The sequence below is a fragment of the Delphinapterus leucas genome, chromosome 10 (assembly GCF_059928025.1).
Source record: "Delphinapterus leucas isolate spDelLeu-1000000601 "Yukka" chromosome 10, BTC_Dleu_Yukka2, whole genome shotgun sequence".
Classification (NCBI taxonomy): Eukaryota; Metazoa; Chordata; class Mammalia; order Artiodactyla; family Monodontidae; genus Delphinapterus; species Delphinapterus leucas.
The window spans coordinates 25908854-25931360 of record NC_143138.1 but is presented as its reverse complement, the minus strand read 5'-3'; the positions used below and the strand labels follow the sequence as shown (position 1 = coordinate 25931360).

Here is a 22507-nt window from a genome sequence, read left to right as displayed (position 1 = left end):
TAAGGGGATCTCTTAACGGGCAAGAATTCACATGATTTTGAGGCATCCGATGTATTGGGTATTATTTCTCCATGAAGGGGCTTTGATTCCTGCTCAGAAAAGCCTGGCAAAAGGTCAACTCTCCTGGACTTTCACTCACTGGCCTCCTGCGGCTGTTTGGGTTTGCAGCTTTAACCAATAAATGCTGGCATCCCTGAGGAAGAAATCTGCCCAGAGAAGGCCTAGCCCCCAGAGTGCAGTTGCCTGCTGCCACCTTGTGGTGACTCAGTCGAAACGCGGGCAGTCCATCCCGCAGGGCGGAGCTTTCAAGGAAAAAAAACCACAATTAAATATGTCCATAAAATCACACAGTATTAAGGTCACAATGGGTAAGTTTATTCAACGTCTTGGATATTTGAGTCAAAAGTACGTGTAAGTCAACTAGTGCTACTGCAAAGCAAGCTTTCTTGGCCTTAGGACTTGCCTCAGAGCTTCTCTCCATCAGCACAGAAACACCCAAAGTCTGTTCTAGACCAAAGTGCTCGGGGGTGGGGGGATAAAAAGCCAACACAGAAAGGATGAACAGAAACCAGCTGTGCCCCCCAAAATACTCAGAAGTCATGTTACCTACAGCGAACAATGGTGTGGCTTGTTTGGGGAGGGGCCGTGAGGAGTGTGGTCCAGTCTTTTGCAGTGAAGATGCATCATCTTCGTCCTGCCCACCTTCTTCTTCTCTTAACCCTGAAGCAGCTTTCATGACCCATCCCCAGGCTTCCACCAAGCCCTGCCTCCGCTTGGTCATCCGTCCTCCACTTCAGTTCAATTCAACACTGACATTCAGGGAATGAACACATAGGCTGGGGGGATGGGGAGGAGGAAATGGGAAGAAACTTTCTTGGCCGAACCCCACCGTCCACAGACGAGGGACCTCAGATGAGGAAGACGATGCCCTCGGAGACCATGACCTGGTTGTCATCCTGCATCCTGCTCAGCGCAGCCTGGATCTCCGCAGAGGAGAAGGGCTCTTCGTTGTCCCGACTGATGGATTCTGTGAGGCGATTCATGCCCACCGACTGTGTGTGAGCTTCCTGGAACACCTCCAGGAGGGCCGCCTTGAAGGCCTTCAACCTGCCCAGGACAGGAGAAACAGGGTGAAGGAGCAGGAAGTGGCCCACGTGCTCTCAGGCCAGATCGATGCTGGGGTCCATCAGCACAGGCATCCTCCAACTGCACAGCCTGCCCCGGATGGCTGCTCCACGCCCAAGCTTCCCCCTTAAAGCTAAGTTGTTGTAGTACAGAGCTTCCTGCACAGTGAGAAATAACAGCATTTTAAAAACCAGAGGCCTCTGAGCATGTGCGAAACTGGCATCCATATACCATCAGCAGAAACGCAAACTTGGATGGCATCTTTGGGAGGCGAATTAGTCACATGTACTACAATTTTAAAGTGCATCTCCTTTGACCCCAGGAATCCATTCCTAGAAGCTAACCCCACAGCTCTTCCCCCGCCACTGCACAGTGATAAATGTTAAGAATGTTTTACTGTCAACAGCAGTCTAAAGAAGGGTAAATGTCCACCATTAGAAAACAAAAATAAAAATTTACACATCCATACTATGGAAACCCTGCAGTCATTGAAAAGAGATCTCCATGTGCTGATTCAGAAAGTGCTTTAAGATATAGTTCAATGGGGCTTCCCTGGTGGCGCAGTGGTTGAGAGTCCGCCTGCTGATGCAGGGGACACGGGTTCGTGCCCCGGTCCAGGAAGATCCCACGTGCTGCGGAGCGGCTGGGCCCGTGAGCCATGGCCGCTGAGCCTGCGCGTCCAGAGCCTGTGCTCCGCAACAGGAGAAGCCATAACAGTGAGGGACCCGCTTACCGCAAAAAAAAAAAAAAAGTGTAGTTCAATGGTTGTCCTGGAGGATGGAATTATACTTGATCTTAATGTTTTTTCCTAAATACTTTTCAATTTGTTCAAACTTTTTTCAGTGAAGACACTGTGTTGAGTCTGTTAAGGTGTTAAAAGAAAACAGCAAACCTTAGCCGTGGACTTACTTTGAAATCCAGGAAACATAAAATTTATAGATAAAACTGTTTCTGAACCTCTAGTGGTAAAAATTCTTTATCTCAAAACAAATGACAACAGTTCAGTGAGGAGGAAAAAAAAAAAAAAAAAAATATATATATATATATATATATATATATCTACTACTGAGAGGAACCCAAGGTTACAGTGAGACACAACTTGTCCTTGCTCTACAACCCTTCTTCCTGAACTCACAAGGGTATTGATTTAAAATTCCCACAGAGAGAATTATTTATAAAGCAAATGGTAAAACATAAACAACTGGGGATTCTGAGTAAAGAGTGTAAAGAATTCTTTACACTATTTTTGCAACTTTTTTCAAGTTTGAAATTGTCAACAGAATAGAAACTGTTCTAAAAACCCTCGGGCCTCTAGTTCTGAGCTCCATTGATAACAGTTTTCCTACCATCCCGGGGAGAGGTCTTCCCTCCTCACCTGGATTCACTCAACTCCGCCTTCTGGGACTCCTTGGTCTCCTGTGAGTCTGTCGCCTTTGGAGTGTGCACTTGAGGGGGAAAGGGTGGCAGAGAGCGGGAGGACGACAAGGTGAAGCCATGTCCACAGAGCCCAGAGGCCCCTCTCCAACCCCGCCCTCATGAGCCTGCAACACTCACTCCTGGGGCCCTCGGGGGCCAGCCAGGGCAGGCAGGGAGAAAGGCCTCAAGTCAGACGGGGGACCCTCAGCACACGGGATCTGGGACGCTCACACCAGGCTTGGCAAGGAGCACAGTTCACCGGGGAGGAAGCAGACAAGGGGGCAAAGCTTATTTCCAAAGTTCTGACTGAGTTTCCTGGGATTCTCGTGGACAGACCTCTTAGACACAGGGTCCCAAGTGGGGAGCCCACTGGGAGCCCACCAGCAAACGCAACAGGCAGAGCACTGAAGGTTCAGCAGTCAGGGACCACCTCGTAGCACTAGGGGCCGCTCGCTTACCCTGAGGCATCTCCTCCTCCGTGTCGCTGAAGTCGTAGGGGTCATAGGAGTCCCCATCCTTGGCATCCGAGTGACGGGTCTTCCTCCTAAAATGCCCACAGCAGTTAGGGGACGGACTTTGGTGAGCTCCGTCCTGCACCTCTGACCACAGAGAACCATCTACATACAGTCCAAATGGAACACTAGGCCCAGGCCTGTACAAACTGCTACCTTTTCTGAAAGAGACCAAACGTCTCTGGGCTAGAGCACGAGCAGGCCCTGCTTCCCAACGCTCTTCTCTGTCACCCACCCTCATAAATTCAACCACAGGTGTGAGAGGAAAAGATAACCTGGAGGAGAGACTTCTGAAACGTGGACTCAACAGCCTCTGAGCGGGTTACTGCTCCTCTACTTAGCCCTTCCCTAGCAGGAAAGAGGCCAAAAGCTTCACACCGAGGACAAAGGGGGCTGTCACCCTCTCTGCTCGAGTCACCTTCACCCTCTGACTCACTGCAGCACTGGCCTGGTCACCCCTCCCCGCAGCCTTGCCCCTCTCCGCCCCTCCCCAGCCCTAATCTAAGTCTTTCATCTCCTTCCTCGGTGCCTCATCCGACCTCTTCCTCTTCTGCTCTTGGCCTTCCTGGCTTTTCTCCACTTCATCTTCTGTCTCCGATTCATCCTCACTTTGCTTCTTACGTTTCTTCTCCTTCTCGAGAACCTAGGACACCAAGCCACACGTGGGTGTGCAGGAGGGTCACAGATGCCGGGGACTGAGTAAAGAACAGTCCCTCCTGCACCATCGATAGCAGTGACTCCCTGGGTCTGATGACCTGGACTCTCTCATTCCTGAGTCCAGGACCAGGGGCAGGGGGTTGGCTGCGACCCATCCTTAAAGCTGCTGGAAGCTGGGTGCCATACCCTTCTCACAGTATGTGCTCAAGGAGCGTTCACTGAATACAGAAATGAATGGAAAAAAGTCTATCCCATAATGGTTAAGTGAAAAACAATTCATTTCTTTATAGATCAGGTGTTCAGTTTAAATTTAAGACAACCCCCATGCTAGCAAAGAGATTAAGTCAGGGGGAGGCCAGTGGAAAGACGCTGCTTTCTGCCAACAACCCAGATACAGGTGTCACCCGTGCACGGCTGTGAGGCACGAGCTCCGACAATTCATTCAGAGGAGCCTCAGGCCCAGCACCTGGATGCTCACCTTCTTGAAGTAAGCGTACTGGACCAGCTCCACAGCCACTTCTGCGTCCTGCATGTCCACGGTCTTGCTCATGCGGGCCTTGGCGTGGGCCGTGGCCAATCGAATCAGAGTTTCCAGTGTCCGGGCTGTCACTGGAGACGTCTGGGAGAGAAGACAAGGGGGCCCACTCATCCAGGATCCCCCCACGGCATGCCGGTCATGCCCGTCACTCCCACCGCACAGAGAGGGAAAGACTCCACCAGAAAAACTCTGGAAAAACCAACCCATGGAGCCAGAAAAAAGTACGTAAAATTCAGAAAGATAAAAACAACCAAGGAAACATGACTGAGGGCTGAGGGAGGGAGAACGAGGTGAATGGGGAAGAAAACCATCCAGCATCTTACAGCTGGAGAGGAAAGTGAGGAAGAACCTTTGCCGCAGGCCTGCAACGCACCAGGATCCCGCTTTTATGTTCACTGTGTCAGTCAACGGCCTTAATAACCTGGAGCAGCTTTAGAGATGAGGAAAATGGGACTCGAAGAGCTTCCAATAATTTGTCTAATGTCACACTACGTGGGGGTGTGAGAGAGGTTATCTGAGGACAAACTTTCTAAAGTTGGGTAAACCCACTTAGGTCCAGAGGAGAAGCAGAATTCTGACATGTTCTTATCAAGTGGTTCCCAAAGGGGTGGGTGTTATCCCAAACGGGGTGGTGGGGGGTGGTGGAGGGTTCATCTTTTTAAAATGCTATTGTCTGAAAGGCATCCCTGGTCTAATGGATCAGAATGTCTGGTTTAAGAATTCATTCCCTGTTGGTCCAGTGGTTAGGACTCCACACTTCCACTGCCTAGGGCACGGATTCATTCTCTGGTCGGGGAACTAAGATCCCACAAGCCGTGCAGTGCAGCCAAAACAAAAAAAGTTTCAGATGATTCTGATGTGCCCTCCTAGGTAAGCAGCCCTGACATTATCCAACCTTCTCATTTTATGGGTTGAAAAACTGCGACCTGGGAGGTGAAAGGATGTGCACAAGTTGCAAACGTTACTGAAGCCCTGGGGTCAGAGCCCAGGGCTGGTCTTTCCACACCTCCCGTCCCCCATCCTATGATGCTTCAGGGATGTATCTGGTCACTTCTGCTTTCTAGTTTTCTAAATGATCACTTACAACCAATCTGACATTCAAAAACAAATACATTCATATTTAAATAAATTCACCAATTTTTTTAATGATTTAGAAAGCTACCAGAGTATGTAGCTTATACATTCCATCGTAAACTCCAATTCTTGAATAACCTAAAGCTGATGAAATCCTAGCCTACACGAGCAGAACTACAGAGCCCAAACTGAGAGATTTACCAATCCCACTAAGACCACAACTAAGATAGTGTATTGTATTCAGTGAGAGGGCCTTTGACACACTGGAACATGTTCATGTGACAGGAAAAACAATTAAAAAGACAGGGGGCTGTTTAATCTGAAGAAAATAAGTCATACACAGTCTCCAGAAAACAAAATTAAGGCCCAGGGGTAGAAGTCATGGAGAAGCAGGTTTAAGCTCAATAAATAGAAGAGTATTCTAACATTTCAATGCAGTGATTCAATGCAGTGATTTCAATGCAGGCATGCTGTCACTGGAGGTGTCAAGGAAGTCCCAGCAGGAATTCCAGAAGATGGAATGCTTGTCTGGGTGTAAGTCTGGAATAGATGATCTGGGGTCATGTCTGAATCCAAGACTCTATGCCTCTATCACATCATGATGGTTTGGGACCTGGGTCTTTCTGCTGTGAAATCCTACCTGTATAAACTACACTGCCCCAAAAGACTTCGATAAATTCACGGGCAGGTGTATTAGGTTTCTAGAAATAGCCTTGGATGATCATCATGGCTACGCAACTCCTAATTTTTTTTCGAAGTCCAGCCCAAATATCTTACCCTTTGGGAATCCTTCCCTGACATTCATATCCCTTCTGGAAAGTCTAAAGGAAAAATTAACAGCTTCTGCATCTACACTCCAACTGTCTTTCACATTCATTCCCCTTTGGGTACTACACTGTGGTATATAATTATAGGTATATATGACCTTTTCATCTACTTTCTGCCTCCCGGGCCCAGGACTGAGCTCTTGGGGGACTGCACGTAAGAACAGAGACTCATTCAGTTCCTAGAAGTCGTTCACGTTTGCTGAATGTTTTTTTCTTTTTTTGGCCGTGCCGCACGGCTCGCGGGATCTTAGTTCCCCAACCAGGGATCGAACCCGTGCCCCCTGCAGTGGAAGCGCGGAGTCTTAACCACTGGACCACCAGGGAAGTCCCACATATTTGCTGAATAAATCACAGCTTCTGGAGGCCAATGTCATCTGAACTCATGAGAAACACGTTAGCTCTGGGGTTCACATTGCATTTTCCTTTGTAAAAGGAAATGATTACAGTAGCGTAACAGGAAGCCCTTCAGGCCAGAAAGAAAAAGGTAAGGAATCATTCAGTTAAAATGCTTCCAGTGCTCCCAGGGAGCGGGGACTCCCTCCCCAGCCTCACCCTGAGGGGCTCCGGTCACCCTCCGGTCACCATCCCACAGGCAGGCTCACCCTGGCGGTGTCCAAGCCCATGCTGTCCTGGCTGCGCAGGCATGAGTACTCCTCTGCGATGTAGGCGGCCGACTCCTGCGTCAGGATGGGCTTGATGATTTTGGCCACGTGGATGTATTTCCTCATGAAAGCTGCACTCACCATCTTCTCCCTGGACCCGCACACGGCAAATTTCACTCCCCTGCCACAGCCCAGCACCTGCCTGGGGTCGTAGCCTTGCCCCTCCTCAGGGAAGTCAAGGTCACGTGACAGAGCAGAGATACAGCCTGGAACCCAGTGTCACAAACCCCATTCATACACAACATGTACAAGACCCTCTCACATACTTTTATTTAATTCTATGGTGTTACTTAGGTATTCCTTGTGAAGTAGGTAGTTTAGGTATGAAGTGTAGGTGTTATCTGTCCTATTTTATCAGTGGGAAAACTATGGCTCAGAGAATCTTAAGTGGACTCAAATTTCATTTTCTGACTCCAAATTCCACATTCTTAAACCAATAGGTTTGAAGATTACACTATGCTTCCGACTGCACCAAGGCCAAAAATAGAGGAATGGGATCTCACATGTCAGGCACTGAGCACAAGTCTCCTTTATCCAAATCCACTTGCAACCTTTCCAGTGCTTGCGATCTACTGCCCCTTCAACAAAAGCTCACCACGAATGGCCACGAGACTTGTGCAACACTTCACGTACACGGGTAACATGACACACCCACCATCAGTTAGGTGGGCGTCAAAGCCTTCCATTTTAGGAAAAGACCAGAACCTAAGCTTGATCACCCACGAACATTCACACGGCAAGTGGCCATGAAAAAGGGTGCATCTGTGGATCCAGAAGAGAAAACAGGCCCCCATGATTACGACCCCAAGCATGATCTTGGCCTGGGCAGCACATATAAACATGTTCTACACAAATCTCAGGTTCCCTCCAGGAAGAGGTGTGAAGAACGCTCACTTCTTTTTCTTGGCCCCATGCAGAAGGCTATCATGCTTCTCGTAGATCTGGGTGTCCTGCTGGTCTTCCTGGCTAAAGTTGGGATCCTCCGTGGCCAGGATATCCACGGCACTCCCTAGAGGCATAGCTGGAAAACCAAGTCAGGAGAAAGAATAAGAAAGAGCTGAACCCAGGGGAAATCGCTTCTTCTGAAGAGATACAAGACTCTCAAAGCAAGGACCCAGAAGGAAGCAGACACGTGAGCCCCACAAATAAGGAGGCAGAACCACCTGGCCCACAGAAGAGGCTCAAAGGTGTTCCCAGACCCTGAAACGGACAAGAGACACACCGTAGGAACCAGGGAGGCGAGGGCACCTTCCACATCACCCCAGACGCTACCACGCCCACCAACGCCAGGCTGGGTCTGAGAGCGCGGCCTGTGTCTAGGTGCCCTCCCCTCAGTCAGGCTTCCTCTTCCCCCGGCCTCACCGTCACCATCCTGCTCGCCGGGTGCCCGGTAGCGGTGCATTCTGAGGACGTGGTCTGAGATCTCCCGATCCTGCTCAGGATCCATCTGATCCAGCATGATGAAGAGGAGGTCGAATCGGGACAGCAGTGAGTCCTGCAGTCCGATGTTCTCCATGGGGGTCTTGTACTGATCGTACTGGGTGGGGAACACGAGAAAAAAGGAGAGTGGAGACAACGTCAATGGGAAGAAAGAACAAGGAGGCCGGATCGGCTAGGTGAGTGCGAACAGAAGACCAGACCTTCAAACGCAAAGCGAATAAGCAGTGAGGATGTAAAGCGTTTCCAAGCTACTAAGAAATTGAATTCATTTCCTCTATGTGCAGCCCTCCTCTGACGCTCAGCTGACCTGAGCAAGCTCAGAGCCCCACGCCCTTCCTTCCAGGTAAACAGAGCCCCACCTCCTCGCTCCGGTGCCTCTAGCAAGCTGACTGTGGGTCTCAAAATCAGCCTTCTCCTCCCCAAGCTTCACTCTGCTCCTCAATCCGAGGCAGGACTAGCTCTGGAAGATGAGTCCCTCTTCCCTACCTATTATGAAGACATGACAAGCCGGCTAAGCCAGAAACACCTGGAGCCTCTGGCTTCCTTACTCAGAAGGTACTGGGTAAAGTCTCAACAAAAACGCGTGATAATCTATAAACCATAATGTCTTAAGGATCAAGGGAGGTTTTCCTGGGACTCAAGAACGCCTATACCCTTATCTTTCAACTCCCGGGCCTACGAGCTGACGCCTCCCCACGTCAGTCAGAGGCCTGACAACCTCGTAGGTAACATTAACGATTCTGGCCACGTTCACATTCCAGGACCTGCCATCTTCTCCCTACGTTCCCCAGAGAAATTCTTCAGAATGACGTAACACGTGTTACCATTAATCTAAAACTGTATGATTCTCAACCCACACTATGCATTAGAACTAACCTACGGAGCCTTTCTAAACCATAGCTGCCAAGAGCCCCAACCCAGAGATTTGGATTCAGAAACTCTGGGCTGGCGACTAGGCACCCGTATGTCTAAAAAATGCCAGCAAAACAGGTATTCTCATTCACTGCGGGATCATAAATTGTCAGAGCACAGCATGGGCTCTGGGTTCGAATCCTCTCTGCCATTTTCTAGCTTGTGACTCTTGAGCGAGTTACTTAACCTTTTATGCCTTCATTTTCTCATCTGTAAAATGAGGATAATACCTACCTCACAAGGTTATTGTGAGAGTGAAAAGAGTTAATAAATATAAAGCATCTGTAAGTATTAGTTAATAGTATTATAATGGTACAATCTTTAAAAGGGGCAATTTGGCAATCTCTACCATAAAAATGCATGTAACTGCTAATCCAGTGATTCCATTGCTAAGTATTCATTCCCAAATGCTTAACAAAATGCACATAAAGGGATGTTCACTACAGTTTCATTCATAATAACAGAGGAGAAAGGGAAAACACCAAATGCCCATCATTTGGAGACTGGTTAAACAAATTATTATAAGTCCATACAATGGAATACTAGACAGCTGCTTAAAAGAAAACAAAAACAAAACCCCTAAACTCAGCAAACCCGAAGCTGGATAAATATAAAAGATTACACCTAAGCACATCATAGTCATACTAAAAAACAAAGATAAATAGATTAATTCTTAACAAGGAGATAGTGTATTTACTGGCACATGCTAAAGTTTGTTTTTTTGTTTTTCTTTTCATGCTAAAGTTTTTGTTTCCTGAAACACTCAAGAGCTGTCAGTGGTCATCTCTTGGGAAAGGAACAGGAGAGAGAAGGCAGGCTATTAATTTCCTTATTATATCTCTCTGCTCTGTTCATAAATCCTCCGACCATCTGCATGCAGTACTTTTATTTCAGTGTCAATGTAGGTTACCTGGGTTGTGAGGCTGCAGGTCACTTTTGTTTTCGTCTTTGTATTTTTAAAAACTTATTTTAAATAAATAACTTTCCAGGGGATTCTGACATGGATGAACGGGTGAGGAACCACTGCCCTAAACCAAGGACAGTAACAAGATGACAAGCTTACTTTGGTTTGTGGCCTGTTGCTCCCCAGGTCACCTGGAATAAACTTTGCAGCCCAGTCACTCAGCAAAACCAAATGAAGGTGAGGACAACAGTTGAGTGCCTGATCCCACTCACCCTGCCGTAGACGGGGTTGGCGGCTGCCAGAACACTGCAGCGGGCGTTAAGCCGAGCGTGGATGCCGGCCTTGGCAATGGTGACTCGGCCCTGCTCCATCACCTCGTGGATGGCCGTGCGGTCCATGTCAGACATCTTGTCAAACTCATCGATGCAAACCACGCCTCGGTCAGCCAGGACCATGGCCCCCGCCTCCAGACGCCGCTCCCCTGGTAGGTGGGGAGGGAAAAACACACACTACCACCCAGGTTGTAGGGGACGGGACTAGATGTCAGTCTCCTTCCTAAGCACCTCGCACTGCCATACATGAGAACAAGAGTGTAGTTAAGAGGTGTCAGCACCTAGACTCAGAGGAAGCCCTGAGGAAGCTCGTATCTGAACAGTATTCCTTGTCCCACTTTGATATCTAAGCAGCTAGCCTCCAACACACTTCCTTCACAGATTTCCTCTCTTTATCCTCATCTTCAAGCCATTTCCCAACTAGATCTCTGTTCTCTTTTCACTGGTCTTCAAATCCCTTCCTCTAACGTATAAAGCAGCACAATCTTCTTTTTTATTTCCCTTCAAATGTCAAAAGTTGCTCCTTCACAGCTCTTTCCAACAGCCTTCCAGGAGACATTCTTGTCACTAGAGGGCCACCCAAACATTTCAATAATTCACCCATTGTTGCCAGATACTTGGTCCTCTCCAATCTGGCCCACACTAACCTCTCAAGTGTATCTTCCCAATACAGGCCAGCGCCTGGAGCAAGCTCAAACCATCTATGCTCATCTCACTGCTGGACCTCTGCCAAGGACCCTTCCACCCATACCTGTTTCCTGGTCTGTGGTGACAGCGGCCGTGAGACCCACTCCAGACGAGCCCCGGCCAGTGGTGGGGATGGCCCGAGGTGCGGTACACAGTACGTACCGCAGAAGTTGGGACTTGGCGACCGATGGGTCTCCTGTAATGGGACGGGGCAGCAGTGATTCTTGGAAACTCCCCTGCCCCCCAGCAAGTGCTGCTTTTCTAGCACAGCTCTTGACACAATAGAAATGTATAGTAACAGGTTGTTAATATTATTTCTTTCCCTTTCCCTTTACCATTCACAGAAGAATATATTTTAGACATTATAAATCAGGAACCCCAGAAATAATAAAAATAATTTTAAAAATTCATTTTAGACTTTTGCCCTTTGATGGGACTGAAACACAGCCAGCTACAGACACACAATTTGACAGATGATAGATTCCTGCAACCACACCCCACAGGGGGAGACCAGGAGACTAAAATCCCCAACACCGTACCTATTAGAAGGATATTGATGTCCCCACGGATGTGGCTGCCGTTCTCTAGGTCTCGTTCCACTCCTCCCAAGAGCAAGCAGAGGATTGCCTTTTTGACATAGTCATGCCCATGGATGCTGGGGGCCAGCGACCTGGCCAGCTGGTCAAAGATATCCTGGAGGAAGAACAACCACGGAGTGAAAAGCCTAAGGAGCCTCCATGGGGTTGGATGAACTCACTTCAGCCCACAGAAGATGGTTGAAGAAATACACTGTTCTTAACTGTAAAAGCTTCTTCTCTAAGACTTTCACACCGATCAGAGCATTATCAGAACAGACACAGAGGAAGCCTGGATTCCAAAACCTGCTCAGAGCTTTAATCTTTAGGAAAAAAAGTGCTTCCAGGCTCAAAACATTTTAGTTTTAATAAGACTATGTATTGTGCTTCAGCAGTAACCTCTGTCACACATGCATAGATTTTGTTCAATTCTGAATGTGAACATTCTGTCTTTGAAAGGAGAAATTTTTTAAAGAAAAATAAATTAGAGAACAAAAATAACATATTTTAAGGGCTTCCCTGGTGGCGCAGTGGTTGAGAGCCCGCCTGCCGATGCAGGGGACACGGTTCGTGCCCCGGTCCGGGAAGATCCCACATGCCGCGGAGCGGCTGGGCCCGTGAGCCATGGCCGCTGAGCCTGCGCATCCGGAGCCTGTGCTCCGCAACGGGAGAGGCCACAACAGTGAGAGGCTCGCGTACCACACAAAAAAAAACAAAACAAAACATATTTTATCTTTAAGTAACAATGTATCACTGGTGTATTCCATATAGACTCCTTGGTACACTAACATTCTAACTCCTAATATTTGTATTAGGTTCACTTAGCAGGTAGCACAACAGAAATATTAAAGAAAAACAGCAAAAACACCCTTTTGCTTACTGACTCAAAACTAGAAGCTGGCACCAAATACTTCAGAGAAAAAGCCTTGACCTTCCTCCTGATGTAGTACAAAGATGGCCATGCCCAAATACGACCCTAACAAATCCATCTCCACCCTCAAATCCTCAAAGGACGCCACACCTTGGAACGGGTTTTACTGAACTTCTTGATCTTGGCTATGTCCTCAGCAGAGAAGGAAGGCTGAACGTCCTTGCTCATATGCTTCACGTTACAGGCAATCAGGACAGTCCTGGGACAGAGAGGACAGTAAGAGGCTATTTTCAATTCCTAACACCAAAGCCTTCTTAGGCTCCTAACCTAGAACAGCAAATCAGAAAAAAATAAAGAAAAGAAAAAACAGAGAAGCAAAGCTGTTCCGAATTCAACCACTGATTCTCTTCATCTATGACACAAATATGTTGATGGTGCCTCACCCTGGGAATTTACCTCCTGCTGACCCACAGAGCTTGGGACAGTGTATGGGAGGGAGGTGGGAACATGCAAGAAACCCCCAGGTAAGCCAGGAGGCTGTAATATATGACCAGTAACTCCCACTTCTAGCATAAGACAGTATGGCGAGTTTTATCTCCCAGGCAGGTAGAGTGTTTCACCAGTCCAATGTAACTCTGGGGAAGATGGCAAACTGGAGAAAGATTGCTACCAGAATGTACTCTGCCAGCAGCATTCCAAACACCTCAGGACGAACCATCTACCTGAAGGTCCCTGAGGTGTAGCCTCCCTTCTTTCCAGGAAGGCAGCGGTAGGTCCCCACCACCTGGACCCGGTCACCGGGCTTCACTCTGTCCACCAAGTCATCATCCAGTATGACGTCCACGGAGCGGGGAAGCTGGCCAGCGGGGGCCTTCTCTGGCATCTCCTGGATGGTGATGATCTGGTGGTCTTTGTAGACAGAAAGGCCGTATTCTGTCTCAAGGGGATTGTTTTCCTCATCCTGGAAAAGTCACAGAGAGGCAGTCATCTCGACCATGTCTTAGAATGCCACATTCGTTTGTTGTAGGAAACAAATATAATTTGTAGATAAACCGCACGAGATTAGTATCCAGGAACAATAAACGCCAAATATCTTCTCCAGTTTTTTCCATTCCTGTCTGTTCTAGTTACAAACCATCTAATGGAAGGGGTGATCTACAGCCAGAAGGGACCATGGCTGTATTAACATCTATACTGAGATCCTTACTTCCCCTATGCTATGACTCGGTATTTCTACTCCTAGGTAATACCCAACACAAACGTTCACCCAAAGCCACACACTACAATGTTCACAGCAGCACTATTCCAAATAGCTAAAATCTAGAAAATATCCTAATGCCATCAACAGAATGGTTAAATAAGTGTGGTATAGCCACACGAGTGAATACTACACAGCAGTGAAAACATATGGAGTACACCTATACACATGGATGAAACTCAAAAACATATGTTGAACAAAAGAAGCCCAACACAGATGAGCATTTAGATAAAATATAAAAACAGGGAAAAGTACTCGAAGCTGCTAGATGTCAGGATCTCGAGAGCAGTGTGGCTTCAAGAGGGACTTCTGAGCACTAGTAAGGTGCCGTTTCCTGGTTTGGATGCTGACTTTATATTGAGCTTGTAAAATTTCACTGAGCTGTACACTTATGTAAGCTTTTCTGTATATTAAACTTCAATAAAAACATTTCAAAGTTTTACTTCCTTGCCGTTTGAATTTTCTAGAAACACAGAAGCTATCACTTGTGGAGTGCCTACTATGTGCAAGGCACTGTGCTGTAACTTCACGAAATTATCTCATGTCATCATCACAACTCAGTCCCCAAAGCTGGTATTTTCCACATTTTACAAATAAGGAAACTGAGGCTGGGAGAGGATAAAGAAGTTCTCCACAGTCCACCAAAGCCCATGCTCTTAAGAACCACACTAGACAACCTCCAGGAGACCTGGTCTGGTGTATTTCAGGTCCTGAGCAAAGAAGCTTGGCCACAGCAATCAGCAGAGTACCCCTGAGTAATTCCTGGAGAATAAATTCTAGAAAGAAGGGATCTTAATGAACAAGAGAGCCAGGTGACTGAGGAAATGCAACTGGCCTGAGAGTAAAAAGACAGGCTCCTGTCCTCAGGGCTATCACTAACTGGAACATAAGTAGTTCTAACTGGAAGCTCGCTGAGCTTCACATTTCACCTGAGATAGACTAAATGGTTCTCAAGTATGACTCAGTTACAATTCTAAGAAACTCAGTCTTGTTTATATGTTACGATTCCTCCACCAGTTGATAAAACTGTAGACAAGGACTGGGTCTTCTTTACATCTGTGTCCTCCTCAGTGCCCGACAATCCTTTGGATACAGTCGCTCTCAATTAAAATTTGATGGCAGGGACAGGCAGAGATAAAATGTGTTCAGACATCAAGTAATCAGTATTAGTCATCTTCTCTTGTCTCTAAGTAAGAAGACTTCGCACCATCCTCAATGCAGACCAATCTGAACACCAAGACTAAAGCCATTCTCCATGTCAACCTTCTCTCAAATCCACAGTAAAATATTTGCAGAGATTTCAGAGTAACATTACTGCATAAGTATTTTTCCATATTACTCTAAGTAGATTACAAAATCATATGATACTATCTTTGCTAAAAGATCAACGTACATTAGATGACTTTTGTTCCTTCTTTCAATTCTTCCATAATTTTCCAAGTTTTCTAAAAAGAATATTTTTTCTTTAAAAAAGAAAAGAATTGTGGACTTTCCATATTAAACTCTGACTAGCAATCAATCTTTCCTTCAAATTAACCCTTACTTTTCATCCTATTCACATCTAGAAGAAAGACTTCAGATATTACCCAATTACTTGCATTAAAACAGACATCTTTGAGCCCAACCTCTAAAGAGGTCCAATCAATTCATTCTCCTCACCTTGGTAGGATAGACAGAGCTGGACGGAAAGGCCACCAGGGTGGTGAGATCAGAATAATGTCGCTCTATGGTCTTCTTGGTAGCAGGACAGTAGTGAACACTGCGGACGACTTTGGGACGAACTAGAGAGCCTATAGGAATGGAAAGTCACCCAACTAGACAGTGAGAAGGAGGATGTAACCCCGGCAAGCCCACGATGACTCCAAATACTGTGTTCTTCCAACTAGTTGAGCAATTTCAATACTACTTGTCATTAATTCACCTTTATACCTAGAACAACACCATAATCCAAGTAAAACTTCAAGTACAGCTGATCCTGACTGAGAAGTAGTAGGAGTTCACGGTCAGAATGAGGAGACTGCCAAGAGCCACGACTCCTCCACTCTCAGCCAACTTCATCATTCTGCTGGCACAGGTGGTCACTCAAAGTCCCCCTAGTTACTGTGCAATACTTGATTGCAATACCAAGTTTCACCCCGTAATTTCAGTGCTCCACCTTTCTGAAGCCATTAACTCCCCAACTCTACTCCACCTCTCCTGCCTTCCAGCCCCCCAAGCCTATGCCACCTCCATTCCGTTAGTCCCCCACTTTAGCCCACTCACATTTAGTGACAATGCCCTCCACACAGACGACACAGCTAAGGAAGCAGGAAGTAAGAGTCCGGGGAGAGACATGCTTGGAGCCAAAGCTGCCCTCCAAGCCTATATAGAACTCCTCATACTGCTTGGCATATGTAGCATCAATGGAGGCCACAAAATCCTTCAATGCCCGCTGGAAGGCAACCAGCTCCTCAAAGGCATTGCTCAGGAGGCTGCAGACGGGCGAGAGAAAGAATCATTAGGCAGACAGGGCAGAACTCAAAAAATGACCCACAAAACAGAAGTGGACATTCTTAGATCATCAAAGCTTTGACGGCAAAATCTAGCTTCTACTTTCTCCTGCCATCCTACAAGGCCCAGTACAATACATCAGAACTGAGGGCCAACTTTTAATTCAATGATGGAGAAATGATACTCAGTTAAACATGGAAGAAGGAGCTCTTGAGAAGAAAATGTCCACCACCTACTTTGGGAAGAGAGGTAAAAAAACATAGGAGCTGGTGAGACACTAAGGGCTTCAGGGTCAAAAACATTTCATCCAGGTCCTCTCCTGTGAAGCCTGCTCCAATCCAGGGAAGAGAGGGGAGCCATTCTCACTCAGGGCCAGGATGTGCCCTTGGAGACCCCCAACCACTCACCGGTTAGCCCTTTTCTCGTTTTTCCTACGCAGGTCATTCACGTTGACAATCAACCGGTACTGGTTGTCACTGATCAGCTCCCGAACTTTGCTTTGATAAATTCCCTGGTCTTCCTGCAAAATAGCCAACGCATGCCACAGCAGCCACAAATTCAAAAATCAGATGTTTTTAAACAGAGGCAGCTCTCATAGCAAGAAAAATATATCCATCTCTGCGGCACATCTGAACCCCAATTTCTCCCACGTTTTCACTCACTAGCCTCGGATTCCAAATACGCCCTAAGAGGCCAGTGTATGAATTATAATGACTTCCTCAAGGTCCATATTATTCCTATTATCACCAACAGCTCTTCTGTGTGCAGTCATTTCTCAACCTTTAATGGGGAATTAAAACGAGCTCGTAAGTCTACGAGGACAACAAATAAAAACTTTGTCAAAGTGTAAATTAAACGGACTTTTAATATGCATATCAAAGTGACTTTTCCTTGCAGAATTTTGTATGGAATGAAAATATTTCATTTCCCTATCATCTGTATAATATAAAAAGAGTTCCTACATCCGGACCTAGGAGTAGGGAGCCTTAGCTACATTTACAAACAGCACTATCAACACTTCAAGATGTTTTTACCAACGTTCCACGGCTGTCAGTCTTAAATTGCATGTAAAACCCCCTTTATCTGCATACCAATACTCTTTCTCCGCAACCCACTAGATATGGAAAAAGATTGCGGCCAAATCTCCGGTTAGGAAGTCGGTCACTAAAACCTGGGGACCCTAAAATGCGGCGGGTCACTACCGTTTTCCTGCCGTCCTTCCCCTCACCCTCCCCTCAAATTAAGAGAGCAGGGAGTGATCAACGTGGTCTTTGCAGCTGGTTTGCACTTGGAGGAAACCTGTTGGCTTTCGCGAGAACGGCCACCATTTGTACCTGGGAAAAAGTCACAGGATCGCTTTTAACCACTGACTCCGCCTCTAGGAAAGCTACGAGATTAGGGCGCAAGGTCCCGAGCCGCTGCCCCGCAGCCGCAGCCTGGAGGCCCCCGGCCTCCCTCGGCCCACGCGCGGCCCTGAGGCTCCCAGCGCCCTAGTCTCGCGACCCAGCGCCTCTCTCACCTCGTCGTCCAGGAAGTCCAGGTAGTCTCTCTGCGCCTCTCTCAGCTCCACATCGTCCAGCACCACGGTCCCCGCCATGCTCGCCGCACGGAAACTTCTGCCACCGGAGCCGTGCTGAGGGCCCCTGGCTGACCCTGCCCCGGCACTAACACTTCCCAACTTTTCCCGCCAACAAAAGTAACCTTAAGGAAGGGGTGGGGGATCTTGTAGGGTATTTACATTCTGATTGGCTGAATCCTCTTACGCGAAACTAGAGAGTATCCAATCGAGAGCTGCTTCTTCTCCGAGTTTTCCGCGCGGCGCCTCGCTGTGGCGGGAAATGTGCCATCCGGGGCCCTCTCCGCTCCGCCCTTACTGACGGGAAAGCTGACCAATAGGACGAGAGGATGCTAGCGGAGCCCGTTCATTGGGCAGCCGGAGGGTCGGCGAGACCTGGGAGCACTGCATTCTGGGAGTCGTAGTCTTCCCCCTTATTTCCGGATGTTTTATAAGGGTTTTTTTTTTTCAAGTTGTGGTTTCCTGACCTGCTGCAGAGTAAAGAAACTCAGCCCGGAGATTGGGCTGAAAGTAGACTAGACGTCAGAGCATGGAGGTTTAGAACGCAGGGAAATAAAAACATAAAGGCAAATCGTTTTAAAAATATATTCAAATCAGGTATGTTTTTCAAACCACCAACCTCTAGTGGCATCCAGGGGGAAAAAGTGAATTTCGAGAATCTGTGGGTGGAAAATAGAATCACAGCATCTTTGGGAGAGGTTCTTTAGTTCAGTGAGACCCGTTTGCCATCTGAATACCGTGGCTTGAAGTACCCCATAAAAAACGAAATTCTGGACGTAATTACTACACCATCCTACTTGCCAACGGGTAAGTTAAAGGTTTTCTCGCCTTATGAGAAGATCACAAGTTCTTTTTGAAAAACTTAGTTTATTGAAAGATATTTAAACACAAGGAGAAACAAAAAAGGTGTTTCAAGCCACTCTTAAGTATCGATTAGTAATTAAAATATAGCAAATCTGAAATGATAAATAATTAAAAGACCAATTGCATATTGCGATTTTTTTCTTTTTCTTTTTTTTTTTTTTTTTTTTGCGGTACGGTACGCGGGCCTCACACTGTTGCGGCCTCTCCCATTGCGGAGCACAGGCTCCGGACGCGCAGGCTCAGAGGCCTTGGCTCACGGGCCTAGCCGCTCCGCGGCATGTGGGATCTTCGCGGACCGGGGCACGAACCCGTGTCCCCTGCATCGGCAGGCGGACTCTCAACCACTGCGCCACCAGGGAAGCCCTGTTTCGATTTTTTAGCTTTATTTTTGAGGTGTAATTTATATACAGTAAGATTCACAAATCTTACATATACAGCTCAATGAATTTTTATTATGTATACACCCCCGTAACCACCCAGTGCACAGTAAGGAGCAGTCCCATCATCCCTAAATGGTTTTTTTTTTTTTTTTTTTTTGCGGTACGCGGGCCTCTCACTGCTGTGGCCTCTTCCGTTGCGGAGCACAGGCTCGGGACGCGCAGGCTCAGCGGCCATGGCTCACGGGCCCAGCCGCTCCGCGGCACGTGGGATCTTCCCGGACCGGGGCACGAACCCGTGTCCCCTGCGTTGGCAGGTGGATTCTCAACCACTGCGCCACCAGGGAAGCCCCCTGCATGTATTTTTAAGTTTACTGAACAGGACTAGACACCTGGTAATTCTATATTTGAAATTTAGGCCAACTAATTATTAAATTATATTTGAGGGTCTCCAGGACTCATTGTGCCCTGATAAGTATTTTAAGTATAAGCTGCCTAAACAATATCAATATATATGCCTTCTATTTGTATGTGTATATATATATATTTAGTTATTATACAGTTTATAGTTAGCAATTTTGGGTCATCCTAGTGGGCAGATACATCAATCCTTAGTCAAAGGAAAAAGGCTGTCATCTGCCTGCTTGCTTTATATATATATATATATATATATATATATATATATATATAAAAACAGGCAAAAAAAAAGAAAAAAGAAAGAAAGGAATTCTAGATGAAGATTCTGTTTGCAATTATGTAGTAAGAGATAATTACTCATTAACTTGAGAATACCTTTATCACTTGATCATACTGTCATTTTGTGACTGTATTGAAGGTAATGCTGACAATATTCTCTTCTCTGAAAACAACTTGAAATTAACACTAAAAGAACCTGGAAGCTTAGTTCAAACAAGAAATCAAATTATTTCCAATGGAAAGTCCAAAGGAGTAGAAATATAAAAACCAAACCTTTGACTCTAACACACTTTTCTGTGGGCTTTAGTTTTCTCATATAAAAGATGAGGAAATTAGAAAATCTGTAACATTCCATGAACCTATGGCAAATTTGGAAACTGTAAAGACAATTCTTTTTTTTTTTTTTTTCCGCCGTGCCATGGGGCTTGCAGGATCTTAGTTCCCCGATCAGGGATTGAACCCGGGCCCCCCGGCAGTGAATTCACGGAGTCCTAACCACTGGACGGCCAGGGAATTCCCAACAATTCCTTTTAGAATTGTGGAGTTCAGCACATGGAACCATCGTGCCGTGGTTCTGGATAAAGACTTGATTTCCCTTAATGTCTTTATCTTCATCTGTGAAGGACATTCAGATTTATTTTAAATTTTTATTTTATATTGGAGTATTGTTGATTAACAATGTTGTGTTAGTTTCAGGTATACAGCAAAGTGATTCAGTTATACATACACGTTTCTATTCTTTTTCAAATTCTTTTCCCATTTAGCTTATTACAGAGTACTGAGCAGAGTTCCCTGTGCTATACAGTAGGTCCTTGTTGGTGACACTCAGATATTTAATTGGTATTTCTCCCTTTCATTAGGGCGTGAGATCTTTGAGCAGAGAAAGTGTTTCCTTCATTATTCCCTGCTCCTCCAAACTGCTCAGAAAGGAAAATCAATCAGGTTGCTAAAAGAAAAAAGTTAGGGGCATTCGTATGTATGTCATAGAGTCTGGTGGAGCCAACGCCCTCCTCTACCAGAATGAAGAAGCAGGTGTCACCTGATGAAGCACGGCATCTATGGTTTCCATATCTGCTTACATTCTTGCTTTTCCTCTGCATCCCTTTTCACTCCACCCTACACCTAAACCAGTCTCGCTCCTTGTAGAGCAAAAGTATGCAGGAAGCTGGTGAAAAACAGATTGCAAAGTATATGTAATACTTACAGTTTTCCATGTCCTCAAGGACCAAAAAGTCCCAAAGGCACAGAACAAACCCATAATAAATAGTATTTATACTTACCAAATGATATATATCTTTGTTCAAACCAATGAACAATATTATAAGTTGCAGAACTTTTCAAACAACACCTGTGATTAATAACTAGTATTAACAGCACAGGGAATATAGTCAATAATACTGTAATAACTTTGTATGGTGACAGATGGTAACTAGACTTATCCTGGGGATCATTTTGTAATGTATAAAATGATCAGATCACTATGTGGTACACCTGAACTAATATAATATTGTAAGTCAATTATACTTCAATTTTAAAAATAAATAAATAAAGGTAAAAATAAAAGGAATATCTGGAACACACAAAACCCTAGCTTTAGGCACTCAGGAAAGTGCCATAATCCATTATAGCTTTTTGACATTAAACTCAAAGACCACAAAATTTTGAAGGTCAAAAACTACACCTCTAGGTTTCAGAGCAGCTTAAGGAATAACCTACAGGTCCAGGCTTTCCCTGACCAAGCAGATCTGTTTTCTTCTGTGATATGGACCAATCAGAAGCTTCTCCCGATGCTGTAGCTAGGGTCAACAGCACCAAGACAAGCAGACCCATTTCTTTTTCTGACTGCTCTACTTACTAGCTGTGTGACTGTGGAAGCCCTCTTAACCACTCTGTACCTCGGTTTTCTCACCTTCAAAATTAGAACAGAAGTAGCATCCAGCTCAAAGAACGGTTTGAATATTCAGTGAAGTCATAGCAGATGGAAAATATTGAGAAAAATGTCTGGCATATAGTAAGCACTAAATAAATGTTAACCATTGGTGGTGGTGATAGTGGTGGTGTTGGTGGTAATGAGTGTTTGGAGAGGGGTCAAGAGATGTTGGGGAGAAAGGAGGGAAGCACACCAGCACATTCTGGAACAATTCAAACAGCCAAATTCAAGCCCCCTTCCCACTCCCACCCAAAGCTTACAATGGAGCCAGTCCACACACTTCTCTGAGTGAGACCGTCTTTGCTGCAAATTGGCTAAAGGAGTATTCATAGAGTATTGGTTGGCTCAGGTTCTGCCAGTGTTGAAAGCCATCGGAGGCGTTTACTTCATGCTTAAGGAACATTATGGAAGAAGACCAAATGGTCCCTGGAGTTAGCCAGCGTGTCTGGTAAAGACAGGAGAGCCCCATATCCTCTGCCCCATCTTTTGCTTCCTGTAATCTTTTGGATTAGATATGCTACAAAGAGCAGGAAAAGCCAGGAACCAGAGAGCATCAGTGATCCGATTTGCCCGTTAGATTTGACAACATAGTTGACCTGCCAATCAACATAGTTGATTCATTGTCATTTGCCAAGGTTAATTTCAGCAGCCAGGTTTCTTAGTCCCTGAAAAGTCATCTTCGTTCTTTTGGGGTTTTTTTTTTTCAGTTTTATTGAGGTATAATTGACAAATAAAAGGTCATCCCCATTCTTTTTTTTTTTTTTTTGTGATACGCGGGCCTCTC

At 46.1% G+C, this 22507-nt stretch overlaps 1 protein-coding gene across 1 annotated transcript; it reads right to left on the bottom strand.

Annotated features, from left to right (window-relative positions):
* Positions 1 to 353: 353 nt before the first annotated feature.
* MCM3 (minichromosome maintenance complex component 3) lies at positions 354 to 18085 on the bottom strand. The gene is made up of 17 exons (XM_022582105.3): positions 17800 to 18085; positions 16688 to 16800; positions 16053 to 16261; positions 15450 to 15580; positions 13255 to 13493; positions 12683 to 12791; positions 11626 to 11779; positions 11151 to 11282; positions 10340 to 10548; positions 8174 to 8348; positions 7706 to 7832; positions 6752 to 6902; positions 4189 to 4329; positions 3593 to 3696; positions 3000 to 3085; positions 2501 to 2570; positions 354 to 1107 (listed from the first exon to the last, which is right to left on the bottom strand). The coding sequence occupies exons 1-17, from the start codon at positions 17875 to 17877 to the stop codon at positions 909 to 911; spliced, it is 2427 nt and encodes an 808-aa protein (XP_022437813.1). The 5' UTR covers positions 17878 to 18085; the 3' UTR covers positions 354 to 908.
* Between the last annotated feature and the right edge of the window lie 4422 nt (positions 18086 to 22507).